Genomic DNA, 18699 nt, shown 5'->3' with positions numbered 1-18699 from the left:
ATGTGGGAATCTGTCTGTCTGCCTCTCGGCTTCTCATTTCAGAAAAATACAGAAAAATAAAAATAAAAAAATAAAGAGGGAGAGAAGAGAGCAGAGTCTTTGCTCTAGGGATATAATAAACCACTGTAAAGAGAGTGTTAGTACCAATACATACCATAAACCTTTATTTATTGTATATTAATCTGCAGGATACTTTTATTCCTAGGTTGTTATTATCAAGTCATTATGTCTTTGTGAATGGGAATTTAAGCAGAACATAACCAGTTAGGTAAATCTACTTTTTAAAAAATTTCACAAAGGCCAAATACTTTATGTTATCCTAGTTTATAAACCAAAAAGATTATAATGTTTCTGGTAGTACAAAAAAGATTTCTATTTTAAAAAAATATTGGAAATGTATTTGTCTATAAAATACAGCAAATCAGAAACTATACAGGATGTATATCTGTAAGTGAACATAAGAAATTGAACCACAAAGTTAGGAATCAGGAAGCATTTGTTGACCATATACATATATATATATACACACACACACACGTGTGTGTGCGCGCGTGCGTAGTTATTATAGGTCATGTGGCAAAGGAAAAATATATATTAGAAGACATGGTTCTTCCATTAAAAAATGTATTTAATCAGAGGTATTCAAAACATTAAGGGTTTTTAAATGAGATTGGAGTGTGTTTACCTTGGGAATGAAGAAACCGACAAACCCAAAGCTAAAATTGATATATATATATTTTTTTACTTCTACCAATATTCTAAAAAGTAGACCTCACTGATAAATGACAATTTAATTAAGAAAGCCAATACAAAGAAATATATGTTTTGAAAATTACACAGATAATTTATGCTCAATATTAGTATGTCAGGATTCTCAGCAATGGAGTTTTGGAATACCAGTGCTCCCTCATCTGTCGTGAGTGTTAGGTTCCAGAACCCCCTGCAATAGGCAAAAATCCACGAAGTAGCGACCTTATATTTAATTATTTATGTATATTTTAAGGCTTTATTTCAATTTAATATTCTTTTAATATGTTTTAATTAATATTTTTATATTTTTTATTTTTTAGGCTATAAAATGCTTATTTTACTACAAAAATAATTCAAATATAAATATATAAAAATACCTATATACCACAAAATCCCGCAATACAACAGAAAATCCATGATACAAAATTTGATAGATACAATTTAAAAATCCGCACTACAGGCCCTGGCCAGTTGGCTCGGTGGTAGAGTGTTGGCCTGGCGTGCAGGAGTCCTGGGTTCGATTCCCGGACAGGGCACACAGGAGAAGCACCCATCTGCTTCTCCACCCCTCCCCCTCTCCTTCCTCTTTGTCTCTCTCTTCCCCTCCCTTAGCCAAGGCTCCACTGGAGCAAAGTTTGCCCGGGCGCTGAGGATGGCTCTGTGGCCTCTGCCTCAGGCGTTGGAATGGCTCTGATTGCGGCAGAGTGATGCCCCAAGATGGGCAGAGCATCGCCCCCTGGTGGGCGTGCTGGGTGGACCCCAGTCTGGCGCATGCGGGAGCCTCCCCATTTCCAGCTTCGGGAAAATATGAAAAAAAAAATCTGTGATACAGTGAGACCGCAAACAGTGAACCGTAATATGGCGAGGGACGACTGGATTACCAGTCATGATTATTACATCTTTGTTCGGTAAAATTGTTGCTGTACATGTCCTTAAAAGGCTGGAAGATTAAAAGTTACTGAAATAACTTCTTCATGATGTTGAGTAAAAGTTCATAAAAAATACAAAAGGGTTATTTGAGATTAATTAGTTTTATATTACTAGTAATGTATGTTCTTGAGGCTTTGAAATTGTCTTAATCAGTACCCATTTTTTTCATGATTTATTTTTATTTTTTTATATAAGCACATTATCATTTGAATGTTGACTATAGTTACTAAAATTCTCTGCTGTAAACCAGTATGGTATTCTTTGCTCCTAATTCCTAAAATTTTGCAGGTAAGACATCATTTTTATATTTGTATTTAAAGATTTACTTGGGGTAAGTAAAGTTAAAATTGTCATCTTTAATACTCATCAAGAACATATTGTCCTCAAAATAGATTTTGCTACTTCTACTTTATTTTGTAGCTCTCAACAGGATATTAATAATTTATTTCTTCATAACAGCGGTTTGTGTGTTTGTGTATCTGTCTGTAGGATTAGGCAGTATTATGTTAGTTTTTATTTTATTATGTTAATATATATATTCTGTCTTTATTCTTTCATGGGAAAATGTGAACTTATTTCATAACAAATTTGAATTTACTATTTTCGGTTATAGACATTTATATTTTAAAATATTTTTGTTCTATTTGTCCTACTTTTCATGTTTCTATTATTTTTAGTTAAATGTATTTTTTTGTTTTATCTATTTGAGGAAATTCTCCTTAATACTTAAAGGCATTATCATGCCTCTCAAATAGTTATTGTTAGGTAAAAGCATTTAAACTCTTGTTCCAGCCACTATACAGCCACCAAAATCATGGAGGAAGAAAAGGAGATGATAAGTATCCTTCAGTTCTTCTCTTTTATACAGAAGGATAGCAATACTTTTAAAATAGCTGCTTTAGATTTCTATAAATCAAATCTGGGTGCTACCAAGAGATGAACCATAAATGTACTTGATAATGCTAGTGGATCTCTAGTTTCAGAAACTTTTTTCAGATGGTATTATATCAAAAATTGATGATAATAACTTATTAGCACATTTTTAAAATATGTATAAAAACTGCATTATCACTTTAGGGTTAAGACTTACAGTTGTGCCTGACCAGGTGGTGGAACTACGTGGATAGAGCATCTACCTGGGGACCCAGTTTCGGGTAGCCAGCTTGAGCACACACTCACCAGCTTGAGCATGGGGTCTCTGGCTTGACTGTGGGATCATAGACATGACCCTGTGGTCGCTGGCTTGAGTCCAGAGATCGCTGACTTGAGCAAGGGTTCATTGGTTCGACTGGAACCTCTCCTCCCCCATCAAAGCATGTATGAGAAAGCAGTCAGTGAACAACTAAAGCACCGCAACTACAAGTTGATGCTTCTCATCTCTCTTTCTTCCTGTCTGTCTGTCTCTTTTTCTCTCTTGCACACGCTTAAAAAGAAAAAGATAGTTATAGTCGTAAACGTGAATAAGTTTTATTAAAATACAAAGGTGATTTATAAAACTTTTATAAATATATTTTATTTTTATTGTAGCAGTTTAATTAAAATTTCCCTTTTATCGTCATGTTGACATTTTTTTCTTACCTTTCATTAATAGGTAGTATAGATCAATCAGTGTTGAAAGAATTACCCCCCGAACTCCTGGCAGAAATTGAATCCACCATGCCACTTTGTGAACGTGTGAAAATGAATAAACGCAAGCGTAGCACAGTTAATGAAAAGCCAAAATATGCTGAAATAAGTTCAGATGAAGATAATGATAGTGATGAAACTTTTGAATGTAAGTATAATGTAACTCCGTTGTTACTTTAGAATTAAAAAGCAGATTGATATGTTTGTGTCATTTATAATTTTTTGGGTTAGCAAAGAGTACAGTGATTTAATTCTTAATAATATAGCAAGATTTTTTTTATACTTTAAAAATATGTGATAAAAGAGATCAGTTGGCACCAAGAAAAAAAATTTTTAATGGTTTATAATCAGTGTTAAGTAACATGTATATGTCTTTATGCATTTACCTGACGTTGATTGAGCTCCTACTCTGGTATATGTGCTCAACATTGAGAATAAAAATACAGATAAGATGTGGCCCATCTTTGAAGAGCTGTCATTATAATGGGGGAGGGAATGTAAACAATTGTAGTATAGTGATAATAGTAAATCCAGGGTGATGTGGGCGCACATTGGATTAGCATCAGAAATCATACTGGGGGTTCAGGAAACGCTTACTGGAAGAGGTGACACTTGAGTTGAGTCTTAAAGGACACGTAAGGGATAGCCAGGTGAAAAAAAATAATTTAAAACCTACTATCACTAAATTGTGAATGGATTGGACCTGGCTTCTCCTTTTTGCCCAGCTGTGTCCTGGAATTCCTCCCTTGTTTCACTGTTTTCCAGAGCTGGCTTCTTCACTACACAGCTACCTCTCTACAACACTGTGATCACCTGTCTTTGCACTAGACTTGCTATACCTCGCCTGTCTTCCTACTGGTCCACTGAAAAAGTTCTTCTCTTTTATCCCTATCTTCCTTCTTCTGGAGCAAGAGAATTGAGCCTAGCCAAGAGGGGTCAGCAGCCTTGTTTGACTTAAACGGCATTCAGTGGAAACAGACTATGGGAGATCTTCACTTGTGTGCCAACTGACTTAGTCATTATGACCAAAAGAAGTGGGAAGACCACCAGTGTGTTCTGCCTTTTCCACCTAGTGTCCATAGATTGAGGTGTGACAAGCAAGGGCAGGAAGGACAGATGCATGCTGTCATTTTTAAATGTATATTGCTGATGGAAGCCCTTCACCTCCTCCAAAGTTTTTAATCAATGTTCATTTACTTTGATCGTCTTAAAATTGTGAGCTCTTGAACTATCAGCGGTAGATTATGAATACTGAACAAATCTGAACAAAGTTTTAAGATTGAAATAAAATATATAGCAAAGTTAACCTGGCATATTTATATGTATAATTGTTATTTGTATTATCATGAGATGTATTTATGTGCAGTATATTTCAATGGCTAAAGTTAATACTTTTTATTATAATCGAATCAAATATTTTGGTCATTTGGGAACATATGCTCTGGAAAGGGAGAAAAGAAAGGAAGTCTGGTAGGCAGAAACTCGCTCCCCTTTATATACATGCCTCTCCTCATTCTTCCTCTCTGCCCTTAATACATCAGCCATTTCTAAAAGGAATAGGTAAAAAAGAGAAGTTTCTTAATTGCAGATTGATTTCTAATCACACTTCAACTCCAGTTAGTAGTTAATTGAGAGTGTGCCGGCATTACTGCGCTGGAGAGAATTGTGAAGCTGCCTCACAGTTGAGTAAAAAAGACAGTATAATCAGCAATGCCCACGAAGTGTAAAATAGGAAGGGAGCCACACACATGCTCATGTTTGTCGTCAGTGCAGCCACTGTTCTTTTTCTTGTTTCTTTTATGAGAGCTATTGTTTCATCTTAAGGAACACATCTTAAAGCTCTGGATCCCATTATATCTGTGCCCAAGTGTATTGAAAAGTATATAGAGAACCTGGTCTTTAACCCCTGCTAAAAATAAAGAGAAATTTCTCTGGGTTTTTATAGAGATCTTAGAGCAGATTCCTGGGACTTTTTTTGTTTTTGTTTTGTTGTTGTTTGCTTTATTTCTGTACAAGTAATACAGAAAAGTCAACACTAGATCACTGATGTGAGCAATAAAAAATTCCAATTGATAGGTGACAAACAACCAAATTGTCATTATGCCATAAGAAAAAATGTAATGAAAATACAGTGCAATACAAAATGTAGTAGTATGAACATACACACGTAGCAAGTTTATGCTGCTTAGAGAAGGGAAACGAAATATTACCGCAGTTTAATCAAATTGGTTTCCCAAAAATCTAAAACCAAGGAGTGGGGAAGGATGGGCGGGTAATTTTGAAAGGCCATTCAAATTTAGAAGGCATAGCAAATGTAAGGTCTGGGGAAGGACAGGTAAGATTCGTAAAGGGAGGGTGGACAACTCCCAAGTCATACTTTACGTACCTCTCTGCAGGGTGGGGCAAAAGTAGGTTTATAGTTAGTTGTTTGAATGGAAAATAATACAATAATTGATAATAATACAAGAACAAACTCACGTACAAACAACTTTAGCCCTGCTTTTGCCCTACCCTTTATTAAGCTCCTTCCCCTATTTCCAGGGTAATGAGGGAAACAGAGAAAGAACAAACTAGCCATAAAGAGCCAGGCTCCTGATAGCCTGTTGCAACACACAGTGTATCATAGAAGTAGGGTTTTTTCTAATTTTCATCCAAATTGCCTCAAGTTTAATGAATTTTAACAAAAATTTCCAATGCCTATAAAGTACCACCAGTACAGCATATTGTATGTACTTACTAATAACTATAAGATATTTCAAGCATTTTCTCATAGAGTTGAATAGATTCTATGAAATAGGTTTCTTATGAAATTAATTAAAATTCAAAAAGACTGAGTCGGTCATGTTTGAGATCATAGAATACTTTGTGAACAAGTTTGATTGTTAATTGTTATTTCTTAGATTTGGTAGATATTTCAGTACCTGTTGAAAAAAACATGTAGTGAATGGATTCTATAAATGACCTATTTCACTCTCTCTCTCTTACACACACACATGCACACCCTATTTATATTTATGTATAAGGCAGTCCCTCACTAAGAGAAGGGACTGGGAAGAACCCTAATCATAAAAGGGGAGGAAATCCTACCTCTACCTCACATATTTTATAGTCACATTTGTGCCTAATCATGAAGGTTTAAGTATATCCATTTGCATTTGTCCTTTTATAAACTTTCTTGCTCTGTCAAGCCTAGGACCACAAAGAAGAGGAAACAAAATTATTTTTTCTGTCTAACTATCAGTGTATTAGACAGAAGGGTCCAAAACCTGAAACCAAACTAAATTATTGAATAGTAATAGCTGGGGTGGCATGTAAGGGTAAAATAGCCAAGGTATAGATGTTGATAGTCTGCACAAGGACATGGGTACAAGCCTAGATAGAGTGCATGAGCCAGAGGTCGGCATCCTTAAATATCAACCAGTTAGAGGACTCAAGCAAGAATTTTGTCTTACGTATTGGAGTATTGATCACAGTTAAGGAGTCAGATTAGAAGCCAGTTACAAGAAAACAAGGTTGTCAAATTTAGACAGACTAGAAGGTATTTCATTGTCAACAATAAGTAGTCACTACAGCAACCAGTGTATGATCCCAAGACGTAGGACACATCAGTTCTCTATCCTGGTTTTAACTTGGTGGTGCTACACCCTAGAGCAGGTATGATAAATATTTGTCTCTTGTATCGCCCTCCAGCATTCAGTGACCAGACATTTCTAATCAATCTTTCTTACTGAAATGCGATGCTTTGTCTCAGGGCTCAGAATTAATTCTCAACACAATGCTCTAGGCAGCTATCACTAGTGGATCAGAGTTGATGTGTCAGATGAAGTGTTTGCCAGTTCTGCCTACTGGTGATTTTAGCAGATTCAAGGTAACATTCATAAATATGCTTATGTAGCACGCATAAGCTTGTATGCTTTTCTTCTTGGGCTTAAACAAGCATACTGTTGGAGACCTGAATTCAATATATATGAGTATTTACAACTATTCAGGTTTATTCTATCTCTGTATGTAGGCTTGTGATATTAGGTTGTTAGAGTCTACTAAATTTATAGCTAAGTTGTGGGCTTAACTTGGCTGATAATTAATTGTACACATGGTTACCCATATTCTGCAACACTTTTCTCAAAGGTTGCTTTTCCTCCAGACTCTGTTCCCCTTCAAGAATTCAAATGCTTTAAGGTATTTCTGTTTTTCATCCAAATCCTAGATAAAGATTGTTTTACATGCCTCAATTAATCCTGAAGTTTAGATTGTGTTGTTGATATCAAATAACTCTTTGAAATGAGCGCTGTGGTTTAATTATCACAATATTTATATCTATATTAGCAAACTGAGTTCATGTAAAAATCTTAAATTCTAGATACATAAGGCTAAAATAAGTGGTATAATTTCTACACCTTAATTTATATTTCTGATTAAACAGGTTGAGTCAGAATTTCCTAGTCCCATACAATGTAGTTTTTTCCCCCATGTGGTTCATTTGTAAAAGTTTGAATGGTTTTTTTAAATGAGGTAAATTATTTGTCATGGGGATTTGCTTCTAGCCTCTAGGAAACGGCATAAAAAAGATGATGATAAAGCTTGGGAATATGAAGAGCGTGACAGAAGAAGCTCTGGGGATCATAGGAGAAGTGGCCACGCTCATGAAGGAAGAAGGAGTTCGGGTGGTGGTCGTTACCGAAACCGAAGTCCATCAGATTCTGACATGGAAGATTACTCTCCTCCTCCCAGCCTTAGTGAGGGTAATTCTCAGTGTCAACGGGTTTCTTACATACGCCAATTTACATTTAGGGCTTTAACTCTGAAGAATATTTGATACTTTTACAACTTAATTAACAGCTCCTAATTTTTAATCAAGACAAGAGTATATATTTAGTTTGAATTGGCAGTGGTTATTGTTTTAGTATTTGATTAATGGAAGAAACTAGAAACACAAAAATATTTTGTCATTCCTGCATTTCAGTATTTCTTTTTCTTCATTTTAGTTGCTAGAAAAATGAAGAAAAAAGAAAAACAGAAGAAGAGGAAAGCTTATGAACCAAAACTAACACCTGAAGGTAACATTTAAGTTCCTTTGTTTTTATTCATATCTTCCAACTTTCATTTTCTAATTGGAATGAGGACATAATAAACTTTTTCTTTTTCTGTGTTGCAGAAATGATGGATTCTTCAACTTTTAAGAGATTCACAGCCTCAATAGAGAATATTTTGGATAATTTAGAAGATATGGATTTTACAGCATTTGGTAAAATTATTTAAAATACACTTATTTATCTCTAAATATAAAATCAGTTTAAAATACACTTATTTACCTTTGTGTCTAGCTTTCTGCTAATTACGCTAGTAGATACGATGGCATAATCTATGCTTTCAGGAAACTTAAAATCTGGTTGTGGAGTCAAGTCTATATTATCAAAAACTGAAAACTTGAGTATAAAAATCAAGTGATAAATTAGTTAAGTAATAATAGTCTCTTCAGTATTTGGAAGTGCAGCTACCACAAGTAGAGTAATTAAGGAAGGCCTTACGCAGATGAGACTTAACTAGGCCCTAGATAAGGAGGGAAGCTAACATGAGCAGAAATAAGAACCCATTCCTCTAAGCATTTTATTCTAATAGCAATATTTATGGAATATTTACTGTTTGTTAATAGTATATTAGGTGCTAGAGATAGAAAGAGAAATAACCCAGCCTCCGGCTTTAACCACCCTAGGTCCTACTTAATGTTCTCAATAGGTTCTTGGAAATGGCAACTTCAAGGAAATGGTATATAATGAAACCAGTTTTATCAGAGATTAATTGATAGAGAAAGAATTAAAATCTGTTGCATATTTCTAGTCACAGAAACATCACCAAATTTCTAAATAAAATCCCAAAAATGTGAGCTATGTGTATATTTTAGAAAAATTAATAAAAACCAGTAAGACAATTATTTTCCAATCTGCTTATTCCAGTTTAAGGTCATGAGTGGCCGGAGCCTATCCCAGTAGCCTAGTATGCAAGGTGGAACCAGCCCTGGACAGGATGCCCTTTATCACATGGTGCACTCTCACCCACCCACACTCTCCAGGCTGGGACAATGTAGACACACCAATTAACCTAACATGCATAGCTTTGGGGTGTCAGAGGAAACTCTAGTACCCAGAGAAAACATATGAGATACGAGGAGAGCATGCAATCTCCACAGACAGTGGATGCAGCCAGGAATCAATTTTTTTTTCTCAATAACAAAATGACATTGAATAGAACAAAGTTATTCAAGGACCTGCTGTAAAACATAGTTTAAAATGGGAAATAGAATAGTAAACCAATACAATAAAATTAATGTAATAGTCATATCATTACATATGTAAAGATCATAACTATATAAAAATGTTAAATTTATGTAAAAATACTGCTTACAGTGTTTAGAGCTACTCTCAATGTTATGCCACCTTCAGCCGGTGCAAACACTTGTGCCTAATTTATACAAAAGCTATATGGCATACAATAATTTTTATATGTGTTTATCTATGTGAAAATGCCATAAAAGATATATTTGCATATATTTTGAAAATATTTGTTTTGTGCGAGTTATTTGCTTACGTATCATTAATGTGTTTCCCCATTATTTGGAGTATCAGTTCTTCATTTTTAAAACTTTCCAATTCTGTGCTGAGAAACCTTTGTCTTCCGTGTCATTTAAGATTCCAACAGGAAGACATATGGCACTCTCAAATGAGGATAATTTGAGGAGGAATTACTTACAAAGAAACCAATTACAACAGTGGGGGCAGAATAGTGCCGGAACCCAGGGTTTACAGGCATGGAACTGTTACCATCTCTACACCCAGAGGAACATGGGTAAAGAGAACTTACCAGAACTTACTCAGTAGGGGGAAAAAGTTGTAGAGCAAGTTGCCTTAACAGAAGCAGTAACCTTTTGGTCAGAGGACATGGGCAGTTTAAGCAGACCTTGCAAAAAAGAAGTCAGGGATATAAATACCCTGACCTTGTTCTCCTTCTCTTTGATCTTCTGATAGGGCACCCTCTTGGCTGAACCCAAACAGAAGCCAGAGGATATGGGAGACTGTTGATGTACTCTGTACAGGTCAGCCTCCTAGGGCAGAGTGCTTGGTTGATGGTCTATCCAAAATAGCAAAGATAAGATAACTTATCTCCTCTTCGCATCTTAGATCTCCCAATTTTAATCAGTGTCCTCTTTCATTCAAGGTTTGATTGAGGTTTACAGTGGCCTCTTAGGTTGTTGGTTAGTTTGTTTTATAAGTGTTTGTGTGTATTTTAGAAACTTTATTAAAAAGTTTACTATTTTGAGCTTTCTTTTACCTAAACTGTTTGTGTTTGTTTGGTTTGGTTTTTCAGGTGATGATGATGAAATTCCTCAGGAACTCCTCTTAGGAAAACATCAGCTTAATGAACTCGGCAGCGAATCTGCTAAAATTAAAGCAATGGGTATTATGGATAAGGTACCTCACTAAAGTAAAATTTATTAATTTATTTAATATCTAATGTTTGAGATTAAAATGTTGAAAGTAAATTGCAAAGTTTACATAAAGTTGATAATAATGAAAAGAAAATTCATTGTTCCTTCTGAGAGTCTGAGTTTCTCTTAAAGAAATCTTGAAATTAAAGAAATATGTTACAAATTATTCTAAAGAAAATCATTGCATTGAAAGAGGCATGGTCCTGGACTTCTTCACTTTTTAATTTTTTCATTGTCTCAAAAATTTTATTATTTACATGCAGAAATAACACTAAATTTTTCTTTGACATTTGCTTTAATAATTACATTGGTAAAAGAGTAAAGCTACGGTTTCAGCACTTTTAAGTCCATAGTCTCATTGCTGTAGGCTTTATATTAACTTCTGTGATTTGTCCTTCATAGGAGCTCTCTGTTGCTCAGTAGTCTCATTTCATTAATGGAATAGGATATTTTTCTATGATAATAAATTCAAACAATAGTAACAGCATCATGGAGTTGAGTTGCTTCCCATCATCTCTATGAGCCACCACTCATTTGCATTTGATTGATACGCAAATAAAATTTCCAGACAGATTGTCTCTCCTCTTCTAATCAGGCTCCCTCTTGCACAAAACTCTCTACTATTAAGTCTTATGTTTCCTAGTCTGTAATGTAGAGAGGATGATTTGTTCTTCGGGAGTAGTAAAAGAATTAATAGAAAAGTATGTTTAGCCCTGACCAGATAGCTCTGTTGGTTGGAGCATTGGCCCAAAGTGCAGAGGTTGCCACTTCGATCCCCAGTCATGGTGCATATAGGAATGGATTGATGTTCCTGTCTCTCTCTTCCTTCCTCTCTGGCTAAAATCAATAAATAAAAAATAAAAATAATTTTTTTTAAAAAGTATGTTTACCTATAGAGCTTATTGTAAACAATTTAAATTTATTTAGTTTTTAAATTTTATAATTTTAAAGTAGACTAGAAAATATTTTGATGTTTTCACAAGGTTAAAATAATCAGTTATTCATTTTTTATTCATTTATGTATCACCTATAATCCAAATAATAAATGTGCCATAAATTTGATGTTTTTGTTGTGTTATAATTACCATTTAACATTATATTAGTTTCGGTGTACAATATGATTCAATATTTGTATATATTGCAAAATAATAATTACAACATAAATCTAGTTAACATTCATCATCACACATAGTTACAGTTTTCTTTTTCTTGTGATGAGAACTTTAAGTTCTACTTAGCAACTTTCAGATACACAGTTGACCCTTGAACATTTGTTTGAAATGCACAGGTCCACTTATACACAAATTATTTTAAGTAAATACAGTCAGCCCTTGATATCTTCAGGTTTCACATCCTTGGATTTAAAACAGTATTTTTACTTTGGACTAATTTTTTTTATATTATAACTAAAAATTTGTACCTCTTGATCAACTTCACTAATTTTGTCCACACTCCACCTCTGGCAACCATCAATTTATTCTCTTTATCAATGACTTTTGCTGCTTTTTAAATTCCACGTATAAATGATACAGTATTTGTCTTTCTCTGTCTGACTTGTTTTTCTTAGCATAGTGCCCTTAAGGTCCATTCATATTGTCACAAATGGCAAGATTTCTTTCTTTTCTGGGGCCAGTAATATTCCATTGTACATACATGCTACATTTTCTTTATCTATTTATTCATTATTTGACACTTTGGTTGCTTCCATGTCTTGGTGTCTATAAATAATGCTGCAGTGAACATGGGGGTGCAGATATCTTTTTAAATTAATGTCTTCATTTTCTTCAGAATATATTATTGCTGGATCGTATGGTAATTTTATTTCTAATATTTTGAGGAAGCTCCACATTGTTTTTCCGTACTGACTACACCAGTTTACATTGCCACCAACAGTGCAGATGAGTTCCCATGAGTTTGATTTTTAAAGAGAGACATTACATAGTTAACCAAGAATTAATGTGCTATTAGTTTACATTGATATTACTATGGTATAGTGAGGTTATATTGATTTATTTTTTATATATGGTATGGCATTAGTTTTCTGAGATGCCAGTGCCAATCTTAGGTTTTAATTTGTAAGTGCCACAATTACATGTAACTAATAATAATCTGTTTCAAAGGTGAATTTGCTGAGTATTTTCAAAGCATCAAAGGTTTACCAAAGGTCTCAGTAGTTTAATCTTTTGGGAAACTGTCTAAAGCAATACTCCTGTATGAATAATAACTATACCTGAGTCAGTTATTCTGTTGATTCTCCCATTTGACTCTTCTGGCTGATTCGGTTGAGAGTTCTAGCTGTATGCTAGGAGTCTAAGAGGAGACCTGTTCAATCAAAGAATGTAAATAACAGTTGCTTCCTGGCAGAACCTCTAAATTGACTAATTTTTTTAAATGGAGGAAGAATCTTTATAATAAATAAAATAGGAGATATTAAAATAATAAATATTTTTAAATAAAACAATATTATTTTACATTTGTAACTCATTTTCAATTTTATGCTTCTGTTTAGGAAAAATGCTATCCTGGGTTTTAAGACATCTGCTGAGTAGCATTATAGTATGGAAGCCATGTTGTAATCAAAATAACAAATGAAATCTTGTGTGTGTGTTTCGCATGCATGTTCAGTGTCACTGGCACAGAAATAGGGGCCAGGTATCAGAGCACACTTATCTTGACTAGTTATATGGTAAGAGTTGAGTTAGAAACGTGGATTTGCTCTTCTGTCTAAACAAGTGATTAATTCTCTGCACAACTCAGACTTGAGTAGGAAAGTTTTCTGTTCTTCAGGAGGGTGGTAGTATTATATACTCCCAAGCCTAATTGGAATAATTATATAGAATGTTTCTTGTATAATTTATTACTTTTACCAATGATGGGTAAAAGACTTTATGTTGCTATTTTAGCTTTCTACTGACAAAACTGTGAAAGTCTTAAATATCTTGGAGAAGAATATTCAAGATGGGTCAAAACTTTCCACTTTATTAAATCATGTAAGTTTAAGATCTATATTGTTCATTTTACCCTTTACTATTGTTAAGATATAAATTTTTTCATAGAAAGTCTGATTCATAAGGAAAATTCCAAATTTCATTAATTTGTGCTCATTACTACCATTTACTATTACATTTATAAGTATTGCTGCCAGAGTTGCACTTTTAGCAATTCAAATCTAATTTTATACATTATCAGAATAATAATGACAAATGTAAATTCATATAATTTATAGGACTGTTCTTGAATCTTAACATTATGCTCTTCTTTGAGTATGGTAATAAGTGTGTTTAAAAAGTTCTTTCATTTCTGAAATGATAATTCTTTTTCTTGACCTTCCCTGGAAAAATAACAAATTTTATGTTGACTTCCTAGTGCATTATAAAACATTAATTCTTGTATGCCATTTTCATACCTAGCTCAAATGGTTGTTGAAAGGATTAAATAAGTCAATTCATGTAAAGTGCTTAATAGTGTCTCAGTAATGTTCGCCATAACTGTTACCACATTTTAGTATGTATATATATCAAAAGCTGTAGCAACATGGTGTAATAATGAACGGATTTATGAACGGATTAAAGTACATTGCCTGCGATCTGTCTTCCTATTATTGTAGCAGCTGTTCAAAATATATGTTCATTCAAATTTATCTTATCTCTTTCATTAATGAATAGAAACATTGATGTTTATAGGCATTTTTAACCCTTTGAGTAGTGAGTTTTTTTTCATGCTCGCTGACCCCCGGGCGTGAGGCTTTTTTTTTCTTCAAAAAATGAAATTAGTTCCAGTTACAGTTTTATTAACTTAAAATCATGTTTGATGACCAATTTAGGGAAACAAGAAGAACATACATTTGCCTTCTTTTTTTTTTTTTTTTTTTGTATTTTTCTGAAGTTGGAAACGGATGGCAGTCTGACAGACTCCTGCATGTGCCCGACTGGGATCCACCCGGCATGCCCACCAGGAGGCGATGCTCTGCCCATCTGGGGCGTTGCTCTGTTGCAACCAGAGCCATTTTAGCGCCTAAGGCAGAGGCCATAGAGCCATCCTCAGCGCCCAGGCCAACTTTGTTCCAGTGGAGCCCTGGCTGCGGGAGGGGAAGAGAGAGACAGAGAGGAAGGATAGGGGGAGGGGTAGAGAAGCAGATGGGAGCTTCTCCTGTGTGTCCTAGCTGGCAATCAAACCCGGGACTCCTGCACGCCAGGCCAACACTCTACCACTGAACTAACCGGCCAGGGCTGCCTTTTTTTTTTATGTTAACTTACGCATTTTTAAAATAAATTGATTGTACTCAATGGTGGTCAGGAGGCACGAGAACGTACGTGAACGTTTGTACTCCTCAAAGGGTTAATATAACTTAGGGAAGGTTTTAAGTTAATGAATATTTTTTATTTTTAAAAGCCTGATTTTCGCCTGACCAGGCGGTGGCGCAGTAGATAGAGCGTCAGACTGGGATGCGGAAGGATCCAGGTTCGAGACCCCCAAGGTCGTCAGCTTGAGCACGGGCTCATCTGGTTTGAGCAAAAAGCTCACCGGTGTGGACCCAAGGTCGCTGGCTCCAGCAAGGGGTTGCTCGGTCTGCTGAAGGCCCACGGTCAAGGCACATATGAGAAAGCAATCAATGAACAACTAAGAAGTCGCAACGCTCAACAAGAAACTAATGATTGATGCTTCTCATCTCTCTCCATTCCTGTCTGTCTGTCCCTGTCTATCTCTCTGCCTCTGTAAAAAAAAAAAAAAAGCCTGATTTTAAAAATAGTGTATTTATATTAAAAACTTTCCAAAACATATAAAGCACAAAAAGGTCCATATTCTCATCCATCAATAATTACTATTAACACTTTTGATACATTTACTTCCATTTTCATATGTAAATACATACTATGTATATTTCATACATGCACTGGGTTTTATGTCATGAGGTTTTATGTTCTTGATGTTTTCAGAAGTCACAGGATTGCTGAGTCATCTACATGGAATAAAAAAATGTAGAAAATAATCTCAATGGCTTGTTAAATATATTTATATTTTTCCAATGTCCCCTGTAAATTAAATTAGTTTTTGAATCATAGAAACAAGAGGTTAAAAAAACCTATAGCAGCAACATACTCCACCTTTAGTCTACAAGTTTTATTTAAAATACTTTAGCAAGAAATTGTGATAAATATCAAGAATCTAGGGTTCTGGAGAGCTGGCTGATGCAGTCTTAATTTTTTTTTATTTCTGAAAACCTTAGCACTATTTAATGTGTTGCAGACAGTCTGCTGTTTAGCGTGAAGGATGAACCTCCTTATCTGACTCTTCCAAACAGCAATTTAGTATCAAAGAAAAGCTGCCGTATCTTATTTTGAGTAGGTGTGTAAGTAGTAAAATGAAAGAAAGCTGCAGTTAGGAAAAAGGCAGTCAAGTTTTTCAGGCATTAGTAATTAGGAAGCCCCCTTTGGTTAAATATTATATGCTTTCATTTGTTTTATTTTCTTCCCCAGTGTACAAACTTTGAAAAGTATGCATATATAAGTTTTCCTAGATAAAGTTAATATTTCATAACTAAGGATGTGGTAGATTAAAAGCACCCCTTCACGCCTAACCAGGCGGTGGCGCAGTGAATAGAGCGTTGGACTAGGATGTGGAGGACCCAGGTTCGAGATCCCCGAGGTCGCCAGCTTGAGCGCAGACTCATCTGGTTTGAGCAAGGCTCATCAGCTTGAGCCCCAGGTCGCTGGCTCGAGTGAGAGGTCACTCGGTCTGCTGGAGCCCCAGGTCAAGGCACATATGAGAAAGTAATCAGTGAAGAACTAAGGAGCTGCAAAGAAGAATTGATGTTTTTCATCTCTCTCCCTTCCTGTCTGTCTGTCCCTGTCTGTCCCACTCTCTCTCTGTCCCTGCCACAAAAAAAAATAAAGGCACCCCTTCACAATTGTAATGCATATTGCTGATGGGTAAATTAAAGTGTGGTCTTCATTCAGGTGTTGGATTACTCATTTTAGAAAATAAATTATAGCCTGACCAGGCGGTGGTTCGGTGGATAGAGCATCGGACTGGGATGCGGAAGGACCCAGGTTCGAGACCCCGAGGTCGCCAGTTTGAGCAAAAGCTCACCAGCTTGGACTCAAGGTTGCTGGCTCGAGCAAGGGGTTACTCTGTCTGCTGAAGGCTCGTGGTCAAGGCACATATGAGAAAGCAATCAATGAACAACTAAGGTGTCACAATGAAAAACTGATGATTGATGCTTCTCATCTCTTTCTGTTCCTGTCGGTCTATCCCTCTCTCTGATTCTCTCTGTCCCTGTAAAAAAAAAGGGAAAATAAATTATGTTTTTTGTAGTGTGCCTAATCATTGCTTTTAATCTCAATTTAAAAAATACATGGTTGTTGAAAAACAGGTAGGAATGATTGAGGAACATTACAGTGTGTCCGTAAAGTCATGGTGCACTTTTGACCGGTCACAGAAAAGCAGCAAAAGACGATAGAAATGTGAAATCTGCACCAAATAAAAGGAAAACTCTCCCAGTTTCATACCTATTCAGTGCAGTTCGATGTGGGCTAACGCACAGATTTTTTAGGGCTCCTTAGGTAGCTATCCCGTATAGCCTCTACAGACTCATCACTGACTGATGGCCTACCAGAACGGGGTTTCTCCACCAAACTGCCGGTTTCCTTCAACTGCTTATCCCATGGAGTAATGTTATTCGTATGTGGTGGCGCTTCGTTATAAATGCGTCAATATTCACGTTGCACTTTGGTCATGGATTCGAATGTGGCGAGCCACAGAACACACTGAACTTTCCTCTGTACCGTCCACATCTCGACTGGCATGGCCGAGGGCTGATCCGCTGTATACACGGTGTTACGTCATCATCTGCACATGCGCACATGCTGCCACATCATCCTACAGAAACTGGGAGGGTTTTCCTTTTATTTGGTGCAGATTTCACATTTCTATCGTCTTTTGTTGCTTTCCTGTGACCGGTCAAAAGTGCACCATGACTTTACAGACACACTGTATACTACTTTTAAATAAGTCTCTACCTTTCATTATTGTTGTTAATTTTTGCTTTGTTCTCAAACAGCAAGCAGAATTTATAGTTTTTTACTATCATAATGTTTCTATCCCAAACATAAAATTATTTTTATGTATACAGCTATTGTCTGTAGTTAAAATCTTAGATTTAGATGAAGTACACAGGTGAAGGTAACTATTGTATAATTTTGTCATTGGAGTGTCATCTAGTGGTGAAATTAGGAAGCAGTATATTATGTTGAAACAAATATATATTTTGTACTTCATTTCTAATGTTTTTTAAAGAATATACACATATAAAAACTCTTACTATGTTTTCCGCTCATGAAAATCAGATTTATCATAATTTATTGTTTTATATTTTAAGGTATAAGTTTGTTTATTTCTATTTCATTAACAATGTGCTGTTTTATAGAATAATGATACTGAAGAAGAAGAAAGGTTGTGGCGAGACCTAATTATGGAGAGAGTTACAAAATCAGCAGATGCCTGTCTTACAACTATCAACATTATGACATCCCCTAATATGCCAAAAGCTGTATATATTGAGGATGTAATCGAAAGAGTTATACAGTACACTAAATTTCATTTGCAGAATACACTTTATCCTCAGTATGATCCTGTTTACAGATTAGATCCTCATGGAGGTTAGTTTGACCTTTTATACTGGTGGTATTTGAGTATAATATCAAAATTACTTATATAATTTTACCATATTGAATAGGTCAGAATGCAATGACTTAAAATGGCATAAAAATTAAATGGATTATAATAATAAACACGGCTGTTGATTTAATTACAGTGTAAAGTTTTTAGTTAATCCAGTACTTGTTCAGTTATTTCTTTAGCACCTACTTATGTATAATAAAGTAATTTCAATTGGTCAGGGAAAAAACTTA

General features: G+C 35.2%; 1 protein-coding gene across 4 annotated transcripts in view; it reads left to right on the top strand.

Annotated features, from left to right (window-relative positions):
• Nucleotides 1–18699, top strand: part of NIPBL (NIPBL cohesin loading factor) — a 213541-nt gene that overhangs the window by 138712 nt on the left and 56130 nt on the right. For 3 of the 4 annotated variants that reach the window (XM_066378929.1, XM_066378937.1, XM_066378956.1), the window contains exons 11-17: nucleotides 3272–3454; nucleotides 7851–8048; nucleotides 8292–8363; nucleotides 8462–8551; nucleotides 10669–10772; nucleotides 13693–13779; nucleotides 18216–18447. In XM_066378929.1, coding sequence (XP_066235026.1) covers nucleotides 3272–3454; nucleotides 7851–8048; nucleotides 8292–8363; nucleotides 8462–8551; nucleotides 10669–10772; nucleotides 13693–13779; nucleotides 18216–18447 — 966 coding nt within the window. The remainder of the gene's footprint in view (nucleotides 1–3271; nucleotides 3455–7850; nucleotides 8049–8291; nucleotides 8364–8461; nucleotides 8552–10668; nucleotides 10773–13692; nucleotides 13780–18215; nucleotides 18448–18699) is intronic. The other variant, XM_066378945.1, reaches the window with a different exon arrangement.

This window comes from Saccopteryx leptura, chromosome 1, assembly GCF_036850995.1.
Source record: "Saccopteryx leptura isolate mSacLep1 chromosome 1, mSacLep1_pri_phased_curated, whole genome shotgun sequence".
Taxonomy (NCBI): Eukaryota; Metazoa; Chordata; class Mammalia; order Chiroptera; family Emballonuridae; genus Saccopteryx; species Saccopteryx leptura.
Note: the sequence above shows the minus strand (reverse complement) of the source record. Positions and strands in the feature narration are given on the sequence as shown.